This window comes from Anabrus simplex, chromosome 1, assembly GCF_040414725.1.
Source record: "Anabrus simplex isolate iqAnaSimp1 chromosome 1, ASM4041472v1, whole genome shotgun sequence".
NCBI classification, from domain to species: domain Eukaryota; kingdom Metazoa; phylum Arthropoda; class Insecta; order Orthoptera; family Tettigoniidae; genus Anabrus; species Anabrus simplex.
Window position 1 is genome coordinate 724,993,984 of NC_090265.1, and position 22,446 is coordinate 725,016,429.

Here is a 22,446-nt window from a genome sequence, read left to right on the forward strand (position 1 = left end):
GTGTTTTTCAAATGTAAGTGATTAATATCCCTGGCCTGGAGACTGGGTGTTTGTGTCGCGCTTAACGTTTCTTTCCTCACATTCAACACTTTACACTTCCGTAATTACAATTACACTCAGGTTCATAACATGTGGTGCAAGTAGAGGTAAAATAATTTTAGAGGTCGAAGCCACGAAAATAACATTTTTTAAAACTCTAGTAAACCAAATTTTACAGAAGAGGCAAAAAACTATTTTATGGCAGTGTTTCTCATTAAATCATCCTGATATTCTTTAAATTGAAGTGCTACCTTAATATAAACAAACTGTGCATATCAAAATAACAATAGTTGGATAGGTTTTTATTTAACAAAATAGTTTATGTGCCTGAAGTAAGGCGTTTCTTGATTAAACTGCAAACATCAGAATACCCTTTGTGGCCGTCTACTTCACCGTAAATATGAATCTCTTGTTTATGGCGTGACATACGTTCTACACCCACTTCTGCCTGAGGTGAAATTCATCACAAATGTTTGTGATGGGAGTTTTACTTTCATCTTCTGTCGACATACGGTAGTGTTGACAACTAAGGGTAGAATATTTATGGAAAATAGAAACTCGCTAACTCCATGGCATAAGTTTGTTTGTGATTACCACGAAATAATAAACAGCTTGTAGCTGACTACCTTCAAATTTGAGTGTTTTGTGCCAAACATGGATTGTAGGCTACGCTTGCAATGTATTTCCATCGTAACCGTGAAAATGACAAAAAATGGAGTTCGGCGGATTTTGATTCTCATGATTCAATTCTTTCTTTAAGATTTTTATCTTTGTTGACCTACGTAAATCAAAATTTTCTAAAATACATATCTACTAATCACCGCCGTCTCAATCTCTACATACTGCCTGCTCTGTGCCGCGAGAATTGCGTTTACAGCGATATTGCAGATGGCAGCACTTACCGCACCCAGAGCACATGTTGGTTAAATGAGAGTTGGTCCATAATGCCGATATAAAATAAAAAATAATCCTTAACATGTTATTAATTTAAAAGAAATGCATATACAGAAACTGAGATTTCACATTTGCGCTTGGCTTAAAGTATAGAAACGTAAAATATATACAATCTTACCAGTTGTAGTACATATATTAGGATCATCACACTGCTGCATGGTACACACAAATTTCAGAATTTTCTCGACACGAGTAACGGAGCGCCTTTTCAGTCCTTTTCTTACTGTCATTTACCAGCAGTGGACGCTAAATGATTTTATCACTATTTCACTGACCCTTTGTTCATGACCAGATTTTAGGATACGTTTTACAGCACATAATGCGTGCGTTCGTCATGTCATTAAATCCACCACCCAATCTCACTGAACTAAATAGAGCTTCTAATGCTTCTCCAGAAAATCATCTAGTGAGAACATAAAATAACCGTTTTTGTAACAGATAAGACACACATTCCACTACAGTTAGCGAGACAGAATCTGCCGTCTCATTAGTCAGACACTACAGTTTCTCACGTTTTGATTCCAACCGAATTATTTTAACGTACCGTACTCGATCAAATCATCATTCAACCATTGTACGTATTTTATCTGCTGGTGAATAGAAATGCACACAATCTTGATTGTTTTGTCGAAAGACATTACAGTAATTATTTCTAAAAGGGATGGATCGGAGACTTCTAAGCCTTAACGAGGAAGTAGGCAGGAAGACTAGAGAACTTCTCTGAAAGTCGGATTACAAGAAAACACAACAGTTTATTCGCGAGAGCAGGAGAGTTTACAATATCTGTGCCGCAAACACCTTCAACATTGACCACGCAAACGAACTTGTCACTGGTTCGGTGATCACAGTTACACTCCTCTCAGTTGGTCTGAGAGTTTTACATTAAGCTCTAAGTCTTTCTTTCACTGATTGGGAAATCCCGACAAACACTCTCAACATTTTTCCTTTAGAATACCTTTCCAGAGTACTTTGTGACGGAACTGACAATAGACCAGGAGTCCTGCCATATTCATAACCGTTTGGGATACTATTCTCCACGCCCCATAGCACCGCGTGATTTGTTATGACTGCCCGGATTTTGTCTTGCGAAAATTATAAATTTGATTTTAAAAAACGGTCGTTTTTCCTTTATATTTGGCTGCTTCGTTTACTTTATTCAGACAATCAATTTCTGGGTTGTCTTCGAATTGTCTCTGTAGTCTTTTAACTTCATTATGGTTACTCATCAGCTGTTATCGCAGTCTCAGAATTCTCGATCAGAGCCTTTAATGTCTGATTTTCTGATCACTGCTGTCATTCTTACTCGTTGGAATATTGACTTGGCTTGAAACATCGTTGTTCAAATGAGTTTCGCACTCATCCTATATATTTCCTGCAATTGAAGAGCTTGTTCTATCACAGATTTCTTCCGAAGAAATATCTTGTCGCAGTTTGGTCTTTCGTGGCGCTATTTTTCTGGTTTGTGGTTAATGGGGATAATTCAAAAACCGACTAGGCACGCTCTCTTGCTTCAATATAGTTTTCTTTTAGTTTTATCTTTTATCTCCATCTCTAAAATTCAGGCTACAAACACGAGAATAATCGGATGAAATCCATTGATTAATCTTGGTTGATCCTTGCCTTGATATAGCGTTAAGCCAATTTTCCCAAATATCTTTAGTTGGGGGGATAAGAGGAATCCTCACACCTGAAGAATTTGGATTTCTTGCTTTGATATACAGAGAGGAACACAACCATTAATCATTTTACAACCAGAGATACAGACATAAAGGCTCGATGCAAACGCACTAGAACACAACAACGTGGGTGCGGAGATTAGTTGGGTGCGGTAGCTGGCGCCCCTAGCGGAGTTTAGTGATCCTAAGAGCTCACGCTGAGAAGCATGTTAACCGCATAGCATAGAGCAGGCAGTATATAGGATTGAGACGGCGGTGCTACTAACAATTTCAGTGACAGGTAAATAATTGTTGCATATATTTCAAACGTGTCGGTGTGTATCGTAACTAGGTGGATATCTGTCGTCTGGGCTTCACCCCTACCCAGAAGCCACCTTCCACTGCCATTATGAAGCCCCGACGATCGAGCCTCAGAGGTAACGATGTCTTGTTCACCACCACAAGGTTAAACCGAGACAGGATATGTATCAGTGCTACCTTCGCTTCCAAGAGAGCAAAACGTTGACCTGGAACAGGCAGAAAATATTCAGTGAATAATAATAATTATAATGCTTTTTTTTGCTAGGGGCTTTACGTCGCACCGACACAGATAGGTCTTATGGCGACGATGGGATAGGAAAGGCTTAGGAGTTGGAAGGAAGCGGCCGTGGCCTTAATTAAGGTACAGCCCCAGCATTTGCCTGGTGTGAAAATGGGAAACCACGGAAAACCATTTTCAGGGCTGCCGATAGTGGGATTCGAACCTACTATCTCCCGGATGCAAGCTCACAGCCGCGCGCCTCTACGCGCACGGCCAACTCGCCCGGTAAATTATAATCCTAAGATATAAGAAAATTTGTAGCAAAAATTTAGTCTCCAAATCTGTTGATCGAAAGAACAAGGTCCAGACATCAAAACACTCGCAATCATAAAACAGACACTGACAGAACACTAAGACTAAATTCATGGGGGGATTTCAGATCCCTTTGAAATCAAAATGGGAGTCGGCCTAAGGCAAGGAAGTAGGTCCTCTCCTTCACTCCTCAACTGCGCCTTTGAAAATGTTATTCAAGAATGACGCAAACGTAAATTAGTCCTCAAAATTTATCAACCAATCACTTTGTGCAGAGGAAAATTAACGATAGATTGCCTAGCATTTGCAGACGACCTAGCAATCTTAACTCGGGACATTTCAACAGGCCAAAATCAGATTGAATTTCTGAAAGAAAGTGCGGAAAATGTCCGCCTCCAGATATATTTTGGAAACACAAAGAAGCACAAAAGTAAAATATTGAAAATTAAAAGAATATCACAACATAAATATATTGGTGAAAAAAATCGCTAAAATGGACTGGAAACAAAAGCCAAGGAAATTAGGTGCCAAAAGATGGAAAATGCAAAACTGGATAATGTTCAATTCTAAAATTCACAAATGACAAATGGCAAGTTGACGAAGACGAAAGACCAAAGGAGAAAACTGGAACAACCTTGTCTGAAGACAGAAAGGAAGCAGTAGTAAAAGAAATATGCGTACAAACGAAGGCAAATGCACATCCTAAGTGACCCAATCGCGAAAAATAATACTAATAATACCCATCTGAAACCCTATAGGCTCACCAGCAGAATCCCCATAATGACAAGTAGGGGACCAAGACCAAGTGAATCACCTCAGTAAAACCTGACCTAGAGGAACTGCAGATTCCATTAGAGATCACAAAGAACCGATCTCAGTACCGACAGGCCATCCTACAGAGAGTCCTCCCACTGTCCCTCACAAGCAAAAAGACTACAGGGACCACCAGACCGAAGTGGATGAATGGAAGGAAGCAGGCACACAGAAATAAAATGAAAGCGTACTGGGCAAAGAAAAAGCAGATCATAGCTAAGAGTTAAGACGAACCCCGTAGTCCCCAGTAGGCCGAAACGAACCAATAATAATAATAATATGAATAATACGGTATAATACGATACCCAAGCCATCAAAAATAAGACATTATAACACAATCATTACAGCAGAAACATGTCTGACTTCTTTCACCCTTGTACTTACCGATGCAGAGTCGAGGCCCTACGCCGAACGGCAGATAGGTATAAGGAACAATATTATTCTTGTTTTCATCACTGAACCGCTCAGGGTCGAATTTCTCCGGATTAGGGTAATATTTAGGATCGTGATGAATTCCGTACACTGGTATCATGGCGACCTCCCCTTTCTTGATGGTGTATTCTGGGTTCTTGTCGCCAGCTGGTATCGTGTAGTCCTTTACACACTGCCGATCAGTGGACACAGCAGGAGGGTAAAATCTCAGCGTCTCTGGAAGGTAAAGAGGAAGAAATATTGAGTGAAATTCGGCACAGATATCAACGAGTGTGAACCAGCTCATCTGGTATCTCAATGTAAGTGTAAGAGCGCGAACCGCCTGCGCCACTGACTTAGTCGCAGAACATATTGTGGGTGGCTCCAGGAACTCTGTTCATCATCCGTCCAAGCATTACGGTAATGAAATGCCGGGCTGAGTGGCTCAGACGGTTGACGCTCTAGCGTTCTATCCCCAAATTAGCAGGTTCGATCCTGGCTCAGAAAGGTGGTATTTGAAGGAGCTCAAATACGACAGCCTCGTGTTGGTAGATTCACTGGCACGTAAACGAACTCCTGCGGAACAAAATTCCGGCACCTCGGCGTCTCTGAAAACCGTAAAAGTAGTTAGTGGGACGTAAAGTAAATAGCATTATTAGCTATGGAATGTTTGGACTTGTTATGTAACTCAATTAGGCAAGGTGTTGCTTCTGTAATTTGTAATTTGCTTGACGTCGCACAGACACAGACAAGTCTTCTGGCGACTTGGGATAGGAAAGAGCTAAGAGTAAGAAGTAAGCGGTGGTGACGTTAATTAATGAAGGTGCAGCCCCAGCATTTGCCTGTTGTGAAAATGGGAAAGCACGGAGAAGCATATTCAGGGCTGCCGACAGTGGGGTTCGAACCCCCTATCTCCTGAATGCAAGCTGATAGGTACGTGACCCAGTCCACGCCGCCATTTTGGTATGATGCAGCTCTCCGTATCACCCTATCCTGTGTTAACATTTTCATTTATACATCTACACCAGTCCGTTTTCTTGGTCTATTCCTACCCTTCTCACCGCCTACACTTCCCTCAAAATACCAGGTGGCTCCCGAACGCCGTACCCTCCCGCATGCACAAATGGCGAATGGGTTGTCTACCAACTGATTTTCACAGGGGAACTACTACCAGCGGGCAGGTTACGTCAGAATATGAAGAGATAAGGACCGAAGTGTCGCTCGCAGCATGTTACTCAGCGACACCGGTTTAATGCACCCCTTGCATTGGTAAACATCGTTTAAGACCGCATAGTTCTAGGCTGGTGTATGCTACAGTCGCACTATATTTGCTGTCTGCATATCGGCAATGGCTAGTGTGTTCAGCAGCGACGAATACACAGACAATATTTTAATCTGGACAATCTGGTCGGAATGCAACAGAAGCTCCAAACAAACGTATGCCTTCTACACACGTACTTCACCGAACAGTATTAGTTTTGGTTACATTCATGTAACTTTTTTATCGAGTGGAATATCTACACGAGTATAAATTAATAAGTTATTAGATTTCCTTTTCTGCATCTTTGTCGTGTCCACAAACAGTAGCGGCGATTAGGGGGTGGGGTGAGGAGGGACATTTGCCCCCCCCCCCCACTTTGTGGAGTAAACATTACATTTATATTCCACTTTAGCCAGCTGGAACTAGCAATTATTTTTATAAAAGCTGTTTGTACAAACCTTGTTATCATATCTGCTAATTCCTTCGTTTATTTTCTTTAATTATTAACATAATTATTGACGGAAATACGCATACAATGCTGTTCGTCGCGGCTAACCAATTTGTATAGCACTACGGGAAGTAGTGGAGACTTTGCATGTGCTGAGGTAGGGTAGTAGGGGTACATTTTTTTTTTACCCAGGTCGTGGCCACTGAGTTATAGTTCACCCGCTTGCTACGCCCATTCGTCAGTCTGACAGTCTCTTGAGTGTCTGTTAGTTTCTTAGTGTTCATTTAATACTAAATTATTTTAAATGAATAATCATGCCGTACTTCTTTTTAATTGTACCGGGCGAAGTGGCCGTGGGGTTAAGGGCGCGCAGCTGTGAGCTTGCACTCGGGAGATAGTGGTTTCGAATCCCACTGTCGGCAGCCCTGAAGATGGTTTTCCTTGGTTTCCCATTTTCACACCAGGCAAGTGCTGGGGCTGTACCTTATTTAAGGCCACGGTCGCTTCCTTTCCACGCGTAGCCCTTTCCTGTCTCATCGTCGCCATAAATCCTATCTATGTCGGTGCGACATAAAGCCAATTATTGTAAACAAATATTCAGTTGTAATTGTATTTCAACGGGAGATAATACCAACGTTCCTTTCACTGGGCTAAATTAATTCTTTGTGTTGTGTTATGTTATTTATTAAGTAAATGTATTTAACCTGCCCCGTAGTATGTTTGCGAGACCTGGTGAAAATTTTATTATACAGCATTGAATCAAATTCTCAAAAGAAAACTAATATTACGAATAATCCACGGGGCAGGTTAATTACATTTACATATAAAATAACATAATAAAAACGAAAGAATTTAGTCCGGTGAAAGTAAAGTTGGTATTCTCTCGCGTTGAAATTACAATTACAATTAAATATATATTTTTTACAATTGACTTTGCGTCATACCGACACAGCAGGAAGGAAGCGGCCGTGGTCTTAATGAAGGTACATCCCCAGCATTTGCCAGGTATGAAAATGGGAAACCACGGAAATCCATCTTCAGGGCGGCCGACAGTGGGATTCGAAACCACCATCTCCCGAGTGCAAGTTCATAGCTGCGCAACCGTAACACCACGGCCAGCTCGCCCGGTACAATTACATAGAAGTACGACATGATAATTTAATTACAAATCATTTAGTATTTGAATACACACTAATAAACTAACAGACACTAAAGAGACTGCCAGACTGACGAATGCACGCGGTAAGCGGGTGAATTATAACACAGTGGCCACGACCGTGGCAAAAAAATATATGTACCCCTACCACCCTTCCTCACAGCACTTGCAAAGTCTCCACTACTTGACGTAGCGCTATACAAGTCGCTTAGCCGCGACAAACGGTGTTTTGTACGTATTTCCTCCAATTATTATGTTAATTAAAGAAAATAATGAAAAGATTTAGCATATAAGACATCTGGCTTGTACAAAGAGCTTTTTTAAAATAATTCCTAGTTCCAGTTGGCTAAAGTGGAATAAAAATGTAATGTTTACGACACAAAGTGAGTGGGGGGTGGTGACTGTCCCTCCTCGCCCCACCCCCTAATTGAATCGCCGCTACTGCTGGTAGACACGCCAAAGATGCAGTAAAGGATATCTAATAACTTATTAATGTATACACGTGTAGACATTCCACTCGATAATAGAGTTGATTGTATGAAACTAAAACTAATACTGTTAGGCGAAGCACGTGAGTAGAAGGCATACGTCTGTTTGGAGCTTCTGTTGCATACCGACCAGGTTGTCCAGTTTAAAATAATGTCTGTCTATTCATCGCTGCTGAACACGCTAGTCATTGTCGATATGCAGACAGCAAATATAGTGTGGCTGTACCACACACCAGCCTAGAACTATGCGGTGGAAAACGAGGTTTACTAATGCAAGGGGTGCATTAGACCGATGTCGCTGAGTAACATGTTGCGAGCGACACTCCGATTCTTATCTCTTCATATTCTGACGTAACCTACCCGCTGGCAGTAGTTCCCCTGTGAAAATCAGTTGGTAGACATCCCATTCATCACTTGTGCATGCGGGACATTTATATGTAGTAAGTACGGCGTTCGTGAGCCACCTGGTATAATTGAACAAAACAAGACCTGGGTGTCTTAAGACATGTCCTATCATTCTATCCTTTCTTCTCGTGAAATTACACCAAATAATTATCCTGCCATAAATTCCATTATCTCTTCCGGCATTCTCCTGTAACACATTTCAAAAGCTACTATTCTCCTTCTTCCTGAGTAAGTTATTTTCTATGTTTCACTTCCATACAGTGCAACGCTGCACATACAAGTCTTCAAAAACATCTTTCTAATTCCTATGAAGTGAGCAAATTTCTTTTCTTAGAGAAGGCCTTCCTTGCTTGTGCTAGTCTGCATTTGATGTCCCCCTTACTTCTGACATTTTTATGTGTTCTACTACCGAAGTAATAACATCCATCTACTTCCTTTAAGACTTCATTTCCTAATGTAATATTTCCTGCTTCAGCTGACTTCGTTCGACTGCACTCCATTACTTTTTATATCAACTTATTCATTTTTAATCCTGTACTCCGTCTCATCTCCCGTGTCACGACGTACACGGTGCAAATCAACGGGAGACTTACGCAATACTGAAATGTGAAAGATGAACCAGTAAACTGGCATTAAACCACAACAATTGAATAATTAACAGAAAAATAAATTATATTTAATTCAGGTACACGCATAGTGGAGAAAATGGACAAATTGCAGTAACTGTGTATCAATTTATTATTCCTTCTGTATCTCATCCTATTTTGATCGTAGTGCAGTAAATATTAAAAACAAGAAGGTCGAGAACTTCCACTCAGAGATCGTCCGTCTGCGTAGCATAATATTTTGCACTACCATAGCCCACACTGAAAAGATCAAGGCCACAACTGAAAAAAGCTAAATTTTACAGAAAAGAACGTTTTTAGTACATAAGCTCAGAATATTCATAAAACAATATAACCGTTTATTAAAATTCATTTAGTATGTACACTTTTTACTTTGGTACACGTGCGCTTTGATTTATGCAGGTTTATGTGAGATAATCCGATCCCTATTATTAACATTTTGCACGTGTGGCCTTATAATACCGGCAAACTTGAAGTACTAACATTATTTCGAAATTAAATGAATACCAGCTTGCACAAATGAACACAAGCACACGTTATACCACAACATTTACTGCATATTAACTTAACCAAAACCAATTGTATTGTATTCAGGGTACAATCATTTTATCAACTTAAATCTACAGCTCCTCAGATTTGTAATCAGCTTCATTAAGAGCTTTTAGCCTGTGAAAGAACCAGTGATGAACCCTAGGAATGACACCTATTGAACACAAGTCGAAGATATCCTAAAGCTTGCTCTTAGTTATTTTTGGTGGACATGTACGTATTCTAGAAGTGACAAACATCATCGTTGTTTTACTTACATGTACTGGTTTAAAGCCATGGTCAATGCTTTCTTGTCTCAAAGGAAATCCCAGTTCACTTTCTGGCCTTCTTCGTTGACCGTGAAATTCTTACCCATATTCTTCACCAGTTGTTAAAAACTGTTAATGTCTTATGCCGCAAGCTCTTTAAGAACATAGGGCTTTCCTACTTTCTTAGCTATCTGTATCACGGGCACCCACCGTGTTGGTATATACGGTAAATAGTCTCTAATTTCAAACTCCTTGCTTTCTGCTTCTCGATTGTAGAATGCATACTAACTCCTTCGTTCTGTGTATGTCCAGCTAACAAATATGTTTGGGTAATTTATGGAATACTAAGGGTCTGTACACCAAAGAGCTAAAAGGATGCTATGTATTTATTATCCTCTATCAACCAGCATTTAAAATGACAATTAGTAAATCGGATTTGCATTGCAGCAACAAGAGTCCTTCGCTCAGATATGTATATGTAATAAGACCACAACTTAAGATACGTAACTGCACAATAGTAAGTTGATATGGAATGTAAGTATCATACAGTACACTCATATTTCAAAACATGGCTGCATTGTTCTCACTAAAAAGACTAAGAAACCAAAATTTTATAAAGTATTATGTGCCCTCAGGTGGAAAAAATGAAAATACATTTATGGCCATGTTACACTAAATAGAGCAAGAGTAGGTGATGTTAATAAAACGATTGTTTTATGAGATGCGGCCTTATAATTCTCAGTACGCGATAGTTGGGGCACCTTCAGGTTCGTTTTGACAGTTCACCAACAGTTGGACCGGTGTCGCCAAGTTGATAACGAGAACAATCAGCTGATAAACAACACAACGCAAGAACAGAACCGCACTAAAGCGTCCTCGTGTTCAGAGTGAATTTCGTGTTGTGAAGTACAAAATAATATTATCGCGAATAATAAAGTACTTTTGATGAGAAGGATGTAAGATAAAACAAACAAAAAATAAGAACTGAAATACCCAGAGAATAAAATGCCTGTTATAAAACCGGAATAATACAACTATTCAGTATAATTAAGCACGTAGGAAAGAATAACAAGGTACAATATAAAAAAGAACTGTCAGTTCAGAGAAATGTCAATTCTAACGTGAGTAACAATGCACTTGGGGTAACAACGTGAGATACAGAATAAATAAACACTCAAGTAAATGAAATATCAGTGAAGTTCCCACTCACCATTAGTAGTTCTCGCGATTCTGATAGCCGTATCCTTGTAGTCCAGACACAGAATACACCCTTTATAAAGGGAACACACCACTTATAGAGTCACTCATATAAACTAAGACCGTCCAAGTGGCGTTTTTACTCTCCGATCCGTAAGCTACAGTATGGGAGGCGCTCGCATAGTTCCTAGCCTTGCAAGCAGCTTACACGTGTTCGACCTGGCAAGCATCAGTCGCCAGTCTGAATCTCAGCTGTTAACATGGTGAAACAGTCATCATTGCAAAACCTTATTTTCGTGTGTAAAAGTTCTGGTTTCATCTTAATAGTGGTGGTGTGAATAGTCACAACTCTCACTGTTGGTGTGCTTCAGTGCAAGACTAATAAATGAGCCTATTTTTTATAGCCGGCAGTAAATGCAGAGAGGTGCAAAGACGTCATTTTTACGCTATTCTTCCATCAGTTAATTAAAGAAAAAATTCGCGTGAGTGGTTTCAACAAGATTCAGCTCCTGCTCATACAGCAAAAGATTCTCTTCTTACAATCTCGGAAGTGTTTGCAGACAGAGTGATCAGTGCTGGTCTATTTCCCCCCTCGTTCTCCATAACTAACAGTGTGTGTCACTTTTACTTGTGGGGTAAACTGAAAGTAAAAGAGTATCGAACAAATGCTCACACATTGGAGGAACTGAAAGAAAACATTATGGATGAAATCATAAACATTACAGTGGCAGAACTCACTCTCGTCAGCCAGAATGTGATTACCAGGTACAACGTCTGTATAATCCAGGAAGGACGACACCTCCAGCATCTTTTGTAAGGTACGATTTCATATAAGATTGTATACACGCTAAAGCAGGACGACCGCTCACGACTTAGACTCAGGCAGCTTTCGTAGCACAGAGTACAAACACCGTATGTTCGGTCTTAGTTTATATGATTTATTTTGTATATTGGAGTCCCTAGTGCCCAAGTCATGGTTACTCTTCCTTTCGCTTGAGTGTAATTAATGGTACAATGTTTTATATATTCTTCCACAATACCCACTTTCTCCTAAGCGGTATTATTTTCCTTCCTTTTGCCGGGCTGTGTGGCTCAGACGGTTGAGGCACTGGCCTTCTGACTCCAGCTTGGCAGGTTCGATCCTGGCTCAGTCCGGTGGTATTTGAAGGTGCTGAAATACGTCACCTTCGTGTCGGAAGATTTACTGGCACGTAAAAGAACTCCTTAGGGCCAAAATTCCAGCACCTCGGCGTCTCCGAAAACCGGAAAAGTAGTTAACAAATATTCATTTGTACATATTAGAAGAAGATAAGTCTGTGTAATGGAGGAATGACTTTTAAACTGTACTTGTATAAAATATCTTTCATAAAGGCTTTCAACAACGTGCTATCGTTTGCAAAACGTTTGACTCATTACATCCAGAATGGCGGACAGTAAGTTCAGTTAGAATGCCGCTAAATCAAAACTGCTTATTTCCCAGTATGAAATATCACAGAACAGGAAGAATATTAAAATAGAAATGCAAGGCAGCAAGCGTATTTAAACATAGCAGAAGTGATGAATACTATACAGGAATGATACACAGTTCTGTACGTGAAATAGAAATTGAATGAATCACCGGACGAGTTAGCCGTGCGCTCAGGGACGAGCGGCTGTGAGCTTGCATCCGGGACATTGTTCGAATCCCGTGGTTTTCCGTGGTTTCACATTTTCACACCAGGCAAGTGCTGGGGCTGTACCTTAATTAAGGCCAAAGCCGCTTCTAGGCCTTTCCTTTACCATCGTCCTATCCTACTGTAGCGTTGTTGACATTTTTGCTTATTTCATTAATATTTTCAATTACACAAGCTGAAAATACAAATCTATTTCGTTAACAAGCAGTTGTCTAAAAGCCACATTCACTCATTAAACAATTATTGTGTTACACCTACGACTGACAATTAACTACTAGGTGGTAGGAGCCCTCGTCCTGTGCCTTAGCCACTGCCACGCACTACGTGATACAAGCTGCCATCTTCGGGAGCATTGGAAGCGGACCAGCCGACCGTGAGCACACAGAAATTGTGCTCATATTCGCCATACCCCCAACATTGCTCTTTCAAGCTCTAGCTATGCAATACGTCCAAATTTGTAGTTCACAACGGATTTATAATCAGCTGGCGTCGCGTGTGACTGAAATGGAAACGAAAAGTAAATCGGCTCTTACAACTTCGTAAACACGTGCTCAATGTACAAAATCTTGTTCTCATCGTACAGTGTCGTGTAAATTACAAGTATTTGGGATTAGCAAGCTATTCACTTGCTCGTGTGTTCTTTAACACTAGATGCCCCTTTATGAGAGTTTTCACAAATTTCTTTGATAGTGTAATACTAGCCTCGCAGAGAAGATTCCCTAGAGTTTTTCGGTTATTTCAGTTAACTCTGCAATTCCCAATGTCACCTACAGGTGACACTACTTCTATATCTTCCTCTCGCTCTAATACTGACAAATAGTGATGACCTCTGTGTTCAGTGGCATCAACTAACCTTCACTCACAAATCTGTTTAATATCAGCTGTCTATGTGATCTATCCTCGAGTCTGTGAACCACAGATCAAGATGGCGCATATTAACAGCCAAGAGCCTTTGTTCTCTGGAAAAGGATCTTTGTTTTCTGGCCCTAGAAGGTAAGTCATTTTTATTATAACTTCGAAAACAGCATTTGCAGGCGTGAACGTTGAATAGTATCAATAGTTTGAGCCAGTAACTTTAATTGTTAGTACAAATTCTTCATAATAATTATACACTGTTACCTACAGGTGACGTTGGGCATTTATTGACTGCTGCTTCTAATTGAAATATTTGTATTTTCAGCCTCCAAGTCCATGAAATATTGGAGGAAATTCTTTGACTAGAAGATAAAGATAATGAAAAGGCGTTGGATTCATCTCAGTTTATCATTATACCTCCAGAAGACAGTCGAGTCACAGACGTAGAAAGTGGAGATGAAGGTTTGGGTGACATAAACCATTTTCCACCACGGATGCTCAGTGCAGGTGGTTATGGTGTCCTTGAAGTTGAAAGCAGCCTTCCAAAATCTAAGGGACCCTACGACCTATATTTTGATAACTATTTTACCTCACTTCCACTACTGACCAAACTCTCTAAAAATGGAAGTGGTGGTACAGGAACTCTTAGGGAGAATCGTACTCAAGGCTGTCCTCTTGTAATCATCAAGAAACTGCACAGTTCAAGTTACTGATTCTGTAGCTGTCATCAAGTGGCATGATTACAATGTTTTAACCATTGCATCCCACTGCCAAGTTGAGAGAATAACTACAGTAAATGGAAAGCGTATGGAAGTGCCAGCTGATTGCCCATGTGCAATTGATAAATATAATACTTATACGGGCGGAGTAGATAGAGTGGACGAGAATGTCGATAACTTGAGAACAGTACAGCGGGGCAAAAATAGTGGTTCCCTCTGTTTGACTTTGGCTTAGATGCAACTTGCCAAAATGCATGGCAGATTTACAGTGAATCAGCACCAGGAAAGAACTCAACCTACTGTGATTTCAGAAGGAACATAGTGCAAGTGTATTGCGGTCTTTACGAGACAAAACCTCAACAAGGTGTCAGTCGAGATCAGTAGCGAAACGAGTGCCACTTGAAGTTCGCCTAACAATGATTCAGAAGAGCATGTGAAGGAAAACTGTTCACAGCGACGATGTGCCTTGTGCCATGAAGGAACGCGCCTTCTATGTAAGAAATATAAAGTTGTTCTACATATTCATTGCTGGTACAAATTCCACTCCAGCCATTGACTGAAAATGTGCTTCCAGTTCACATGGTGCTTTTCTGATTTTTAGCTTGAACTGTTCACTGGGTAATGTTATAGAGTTGTAGAGAAATAATGTATGTGCATTGCCCAACGTCACTTGTAGGAGACACCCCCTCCATTTGTTACCATGATGACTTAAAAAATGTTTTGCCTTGAAAATAAGTTTTTCTAAGTTCAAATAATGTGTTTTACAGAAAATCACTTGATTTTTCTTTTTAACCTAACTTTGGGAATTGACGGTCTAAATTCTTGCACCGCATGCACTCTGACATATGCCGTATGAGTAGCCTCAATCAGCGCTATGATTTATGATTTGGTTGATTCAGTAAGCATCCCCGAATATCATCAACACAGTGACTCATTCCAGGGTTGTGTTCTCCACTCATATTGAGGAGCGAGCTGTCAACTTTCTTATCATCGATAAATTTGTTGGCCTGGTTGGAACAACGCACACACCGAACTAATCGCAGTATTCGAATAAAGGATTTTGGTCTTCCAGTACGTTTTCACAATAAAAACACGGTGCCGAAGCGAGTACTAGGGACTGAGTACTAATTAATAACAGCCAACAATAACTAGAAATGGATGCCACGGGTAGCCATATAGGTCAGTGGCGTGTACTGAGGGCTACAAGGCTATCGGGGAAGCCCAAATCTCAAATGAGAACGATGGAAGTCTAAAGCACATTATAATGTAAGCATCTGACACATTGTTCCATTTACAAAACTTGAAGGCAATGAGAAAAACAAAACTTGAAGGCAATGAGAAAAAAAGTCGGACGTATTTCTGAGAGCAAGGCACCTGAAACTGCGTTCCTGTCCCCTGACTCACCTCGAGCGGCTTGCTGATGAATGGCGATAGGAGCGGGGACAGTGGGGATAAGTGTGCTAGGCTTCGCTCCGTCAGATCGCCACTGCTGACGAACAACCATACGTTACTCTTCGTATGTACTTCCTCATCTCATACTCATAGATAACAGAGTGATAGTTTTTCACTCCCGTTTACTTTTACATTCTTGTAGGAAGACACTGCAAGGCTGCTGTTAAAGAAGTAATATAGCTTTCCTTTTATAGGTAGATCTGCTAAAATGAAATGCAGTCTTTCAGCTTTAGTTTTCTCTTTCAATGATTGAAACAGAACCCGTGATCACGGAACAGAGACCACCAATGATCTCTTGAGGAAGCTAATAAACCAGTGAACGATGGGTACGACCGCTAGTAATGCTGTAAAGTTCAACATTTTAATTTTATTATAATAATAATAATAATAGTGTATGTTGTCTATATAGCCTTGGTGGTGTCCTAATGAGTGTGAAATGAATGGAGAAAACATCATAAACACCCAGTCCCAAAGTCAGGGCAATTTAGAGTAAGACGGTGTTGATTTTAAAAATTGAACCGGAGTCAGAAAGCCGGACTTTAATTTGCTAAACCTTATGCTACCATCTCCACTAATCAGGTGTTGAGTATTGACAGTAGCAGAGGCTAGGGCAGTAGCTTGTAAAGCAATATTGACAACACAGCAGGCTACTCCGTTGGCTATTGCCTGCAGCTCAAAACGCTTAAGGCTTGACGTTCACTAAACCAACCATCGAAAAGCGGTAACCTGAGTCAGTTAGTGGTATTAAATAGTCTATGTCTTGATTCCAGCATACATCACTGATAATAGACCGAGTCAGAACCACTGAGATCAAGTTTACTCTAGCAGCCCGACAGAAATTATAACTCATTCATGTTGTAAAGGTTTACATGGATCGACTTGTATTACGTTAGTATTATTGTCATAATTATACTGGTACACCTATCTTTAATTGCACCTAGACTTTACCCGTGCCACATTCCTTATTATTGGGTCCACCCTTCGCCTTTATGTCGGCTTTCACTCTTCTGGGGACACTTTCAATGAGGTGTCTGAATGTCTGCGGAGGAGTGGCGGCCCTTTATTCATCAAGATCCGAAACCAGGGAAGGTAGTGATGTTGGACGCTGGGATCTGGAGCGAAGTCGACGTTCTAACTTATCTCACAAGCGTTTATGAACCAAACTGATTTCTCTAATGATGTCAATTTATCTTGGCACGCGACATTTATTTATTTATTTATTTATTTATTTATTTATTTATTTATTTATTTATTTATTTATTTATTTATTTATTTATTTATTTATTTATTTATTTATTTATTTATTTATTTATTTATTGAGGAGCTTACATTTGTAAACAAAACACCGAGCGGGTTGGCCGTGCGGTTAGTGGCACACGACTCTGAGCTTGCATTTGGGAGGTAGTGGATTCGAGCCTACTGTTTCCCATTTTCACATCAGGCAAATGCTGGGGCTGTACTTTAATTAAGGCCACGGCCGCTTCCTATCTACTCTTAGCCCTTTCGTCGTCATTAGACCTGTCTTTGTCGGTGGAACATAAAGCCAATTGTAAAAACACACAATATAACAGAGAGCAAGCGCGTACATCGCGCTAAAGCAACGTGAATTTATAAAAAAGGGATGTATATGTCTACAAAACCAATGCTTGTCGGTTGGGGTGCCCTCAGTCTTTCAAGTTAACTATGCTCACTAATAATATCCATGTGATAGCCGCCCCGATTAGGGAATCAGAAGATCGGTTCTTATGAATAATATTTATTTTATATGATGTTCGGATTAAGCAGGGCTTAAGTCACAACTCAAGATTACTATTGCCACTATCAGGCAGATTTTCTTCTGGTTCTGTACAGTGTAGTGAGAATACATTACTACAAATAATAAAGATCGTGGTGTTTAAAATATTGTACAAACTTAGCCTAAGTTTTAGGTTATACATGACAAAATCACAAACCAAAGAGTAAAAATCACAACACCCCAAAGACGTTCCTGTATTGTGTGTCGAAAATGTCACCACGACGTTGTTCTCGTTTGATATGGCCAGCTTGTGAAAAACCAGATAAACGAAATCAGTGTTGTCAGGTCTAGAAATAAAAAATCGGTAGGCTAGGTTGTACGTAAAAGTTTCGTGAGTTTTAATGAAAATTTAGGTAGTTTCTTGAACACTGAAATGTTATAATTTAACTAAATTAAAGAATGCAACAGTCATTTGAAGTTATTATTAGAAAAGTACACAATTTAGCTCACCCGTAATCTTTGGCCACTCTGTGCTTCTTCTTCTTCTTCTTCTTCTTCTTCTTCTTCTTCTTCTTCTCATTCTTCTTATTATTCTCCTTCTTCTCTTTCTCCCCACTCTTCCTAGATGTAGAAATTGTGTACTAAATTTGAAGTCGTAGCAGGATGCAGATTTTGTATTCTACATACGGGTCGATGATTTCCCTTCGAATGATGCAGTGCAGCGTGAGTTTTGAGTTCAATAAGAGGGGAGAGGTTACGTAATTCGAATCTAAAATGAATGCGGGAAAGTACCTAACGAGTGATGTTATCGATAAAACGTCCGACTCGTTAGCTGAACGGTCAGCGTACTGGCCTTCGGTTCAGAGGGTGCCGGGTTCGATTCCCGGCCGGGTCGGGGATTTTAACCTTAATTGGTTAATTCCAGTGTCTCGGGGGCTGGGTGTGTGTGGCGTATTAGAAATCATCCTAGGCAGGGCCCTCATCTTCATAGACATGCAGGTCGCCTAATAGGCCGTCCACTAGAAAAAGACCTGCACCAGGCCTCTCCGGAAGCCATACACCATTATTAGTATCCATAAAACGTAACGCAATGAGGCGAGGAGAGTTTTTCGGTACAACTATATTATGCAACTTTAATCATTATTATTCATTTTCCCTAAATTTGGATTTGAAGAAATTTCGGGAGTTTCTTGTTTCTTTGGGTTTACTGGCGTGTCGAAAAAAATCGGGAGATCTCATGAAATTTCGGGAGACCTGGCAACACTGAACGAAGTAAAGGTATTTAATGTATAGTTTTCAGGAATAGTACTATGAGCTGAAGTCCGATTTGTTACTTTAGTAATGATGAAAATTTGTTGTAGTTTCTGTAGTTTCTAGAAATTAATTGCAAAAGTGGTTTATTATGAGAAAAATACACAACTTAGCTCACCCGTAATCTCTGGCCACTATGCTTCTTTTTTCGTATTATTATTATTATTATTAAATTATTATTATTATTATTATTATTATTATTATTATTATTATTATTATTATTATTATTATTATTATTATTATTATTATTATTATTATTGTGCCTTTGCTGGTGAGACCTAGTGTTTACAGTGCACTATGTCTTCTGGTATGGGCTAGAGCAATTTTGTTACTTTCATTGATCTGTCTCAGCTTTATCCTTGGCTTTCACAATATGAAAGTGACTGAGGTATGAGTGATGCTAGCAATGCCATTCCTTCTGCAGCCAGTCCCTGCTATGAATGGTGTGAAAATATTGCTCATAGGGTCAGTTGGTGCATGCATTTTAGTGGGCTTGGCAGACTGATATGTAATAGCAACTTCTGGCTCAGTGAGGAAAGCAACGGAAACTACCTCACTCCTCATTTCCCTAGTACGCCTCTTCAGTGATGCCTAGGCCATCTATGACAGCTGATGGCGGAACTGTTGAGGATCAAACCAGCCTACGGGCTGAGGACTAAACATACACACATACATACATTCTCCTTCTTCTCTTTCTCCCCACTCTTCCTAGATGTTCTTTGTTATCCTTATGCTATGAGTTACAGTGCATTGCGCGTAAAATGATAAAATATGCTAATTTGGTTTTGTTCCGTGGATTTCTGCAGCCACAAAAGAGTCGCTGTTTTTCCAGAGCGCTGCCTCCATCATGGAATCCACACGTGATAGGTTTTCTTACTGTGCCTTTCTTAACTTTGCTTTTGTCATTTTGAAGTTATTCGCGATCAAAAGTAATAAATATTCTGCTTTTAGTAACAGCTTACGCACAGTGGCTGGCAAACCTTCATGCAGTACTGGACGGTGACATCACAGCTCACTGCTTACGTCACAGGACGTTTTACTCGCCTTGCGGAAAGATAATTTTAAATATCTTTTAATAACAGAAAACAAAGCAAGTTATCACAATGCAGTACTTTTCCTTACTATTTCTTCCTTCTTCGATCGTTTCACCCTCCTTGGGTACGTTGAATCAATTAATTATCTGTATGTTGTTCATTTCTTAGTGCAAAGTATTTCTTCATTCCTTCTGATCTTTGTTTCCTCTTGTCTTTCGAGATAATAGGTTTGTTTTCTAATGAAGATTCGTCTTGGAACCTTATGTTTTCGTCCTTACTTGTTACTTTAGCTGTTCGATCTAATTGCGAATTTTCTGTATTTTTATAAATCTACGAGGTCTTTTTTTCAGTTTCTTTAAACCGGTTGGGTTTTGTTTTGTGGTTACGGAAGAATTGAAAGATTTGCTTGGTTAACCTATTAGAGTTCATTCTGAGAAGATGAACGTAAAAAGTTATCCTTCTTTTTCGCATAATATCTCTGAGTTTTCCAGTTTTCTTGTAGATAATTTCATTCTTGATATATATTACCTTATTATCCTAAAATTTTGGGCCTTTGATCTTTCTTAAAAATGTTCCTTACTTTTAGCTCGAGTTTCTCTATCTGGCCTTTGAAATTCATGTTTAGTGTTTTTCCTGCGTTAATCACCGTTTTATAAGGTTTTATTTTGGTCCCCTATAAAGGATTTCTTGTTGTATGTATCTTTTGTTAGTTGGAATGCCAGTTCAAATTTATTTTTCCTAGATTTCATTGCTTGGCATTCCACATCATTACAGATGATTGAGTCTCCAAGTTATTTGAATTCTATTACTATTTCAATCTTTTGTTCATGGACATTGTGGTATTTAAGTGGGTGTTTTTTGTTTGTCATGACATTGTTTTGTTTTTTTTTTTGTTTTTTTGCAGATGATATGAAGACCTATTTTAGCTGCTTGTTTCTCTAGTTCTAGGACTTGCTCCCTTGCTTCCTCCATTGTTTCATCAAGGAAGGACCTAGACAACCCCCAGCATTTTGCTTGGGTAGTACATAGCTGGCATTACAGCTGCGCGCCCCCTAACCACAGAGCCAATTCCCACAGTACCGAGCTCGATAGCTGCAGTCGCTTAAGTGCGGCCAGTATCCAGTATTCGGGAGATAGTAGGTTCGAACCCCACTGTCGGCAGCCCTGAAAATGGTTTTCCGTGGTTTCCCATTTTCACACCAGGCAAATGCTGGGGCTGTACCTTAATTAAGGCCACGGCCGCTTCCTACCCACTCCTAGCCCTTCCCTGTCCCATCGTCGCCATAAGACCTATCTGTGTCGGTGCGACGTAAAGCAACTAGCAAAAAAAAAAAAAAAATCCCACAGTCATAGGGGCCTAACTATACAATCACCATCTTGGGCGCAGTTTTGATGATAGATGTCCCTCCTGTCACCATATTTTTGGAAGAAGCCTACCGGGTCATCCTTATTACGTGGCGCAGGACGCCTACGGGCATCAAATCAAAAGACCTGCAGCAGATCTCTCCGGAGACTACAATCTATAATTATTTTGAAATTGCTCTACGTTTTACAGAGAGATAACTATCTTGGGCCCAGTTTTACGGTTAGATGTTCCTCCTGTCACCATTTTGGAAGGACCAAGACAAGCCCCTAGCACTTGCTTGGGCAGTACTTAGCTGGCAAGCCCCATCCAACCGGATCCTCTAAAAAGCGCTCAACACTGACTATTCAGTTAAGGGGACAGAAATCATTTACTAACTAGTTGATGCATTAATAATAATTGTTAAAACATTTTAAGCAGTAAACTGTTTATTATTATTATTATTATTATTATTATTATTATTATTATTATTATTATTATTTAATTAGGGCTCGTAATACTGCACTGTAAGATCGTAAGTCTATATTGTCAAGAAGCGACAATGTATGTACGTATCTTTTGTTGTTTGGAATGCCAGTTCAAGTTTATTTTTTCTAGATTCCATTGCTTTGCATTCCACAGCATTACAAATGATTGACTCTCCAAGTTATTTGAATTCTATTACTATTTCAATCTTTTGTTCTTGGATATTGAGGTATTTAGTGGGTGTTTTCTCTAGTTCAAGGTTTTTCTCCCTTGCTTTCTCCACTGATTCATCAAACAAGGCCAAATCACCTGCAAAAGCAATACAATCGATTTTAAGGTTCTTATTTTTGCAACCCGGTCTAATTCCACTCTTTACTATTTTGTTCCACTCTCCAGCTGCTTTCTCAAGCGCACAGTTGAACAATAACGGTGAGAGCCCATTCCCATGTCGTACGCCCGCTCTTATTTCGAAGGAATCTCCTAGTTCAGCCATGAATTTAACTTTCGGAAACGTATTTGTGATGTTCGCTTTTATGATTTTAGTCGTTTCCTTATTCAAACCGATTTCCACCAGGACTTATAAAAGCGATTCACCATCAATCGAACCACATGCCTTGTTTTTTGAAATCAATGAAGGAGATTTCATACGTCTTTGTCCTTGATTTTTGTTACGCCATAATGTTTTTGAGGTTTATTATTTGTTCAGAGCATGACTTAAAATTTTGCTTTTTTTGCT

At 39.8% G+C, this 22,446-nt stretch overlaps 1 protein-coding gene across 1 annotated transcript in view; it reads right to left on the reverse strand.

Moving 5' to 3' along the window:
* Positions 1-325: 325 nt before the first annotated feature.
* LOC136857414 (cytochrome P450 9e2) overlaps positions 326-22,446 on the reverse strand; it is a 55,103-nt gene continuing 32,982 nt past the window's right edge. Inside the window, exons 7-9 of the mRNA XM_067136064.2 lie at positions 4,699-4,962; positions 2,928-3,175; positions 326-849 (exon numbers count right to left, since the gene is read on the reverse strand). Of these exons, the coding sequence (XP_066992165.2) occupies positions 2,997-3,175; positions 4,699-4,962 (443 nt within the window). The 3' untranslated portion in view covers positions 326-849; positions 2,928-2,996. The remainder of the gene's footprint in view (positions 850-2,927; positions 3,176-4,698; positions 4,963-22,446) is intronic.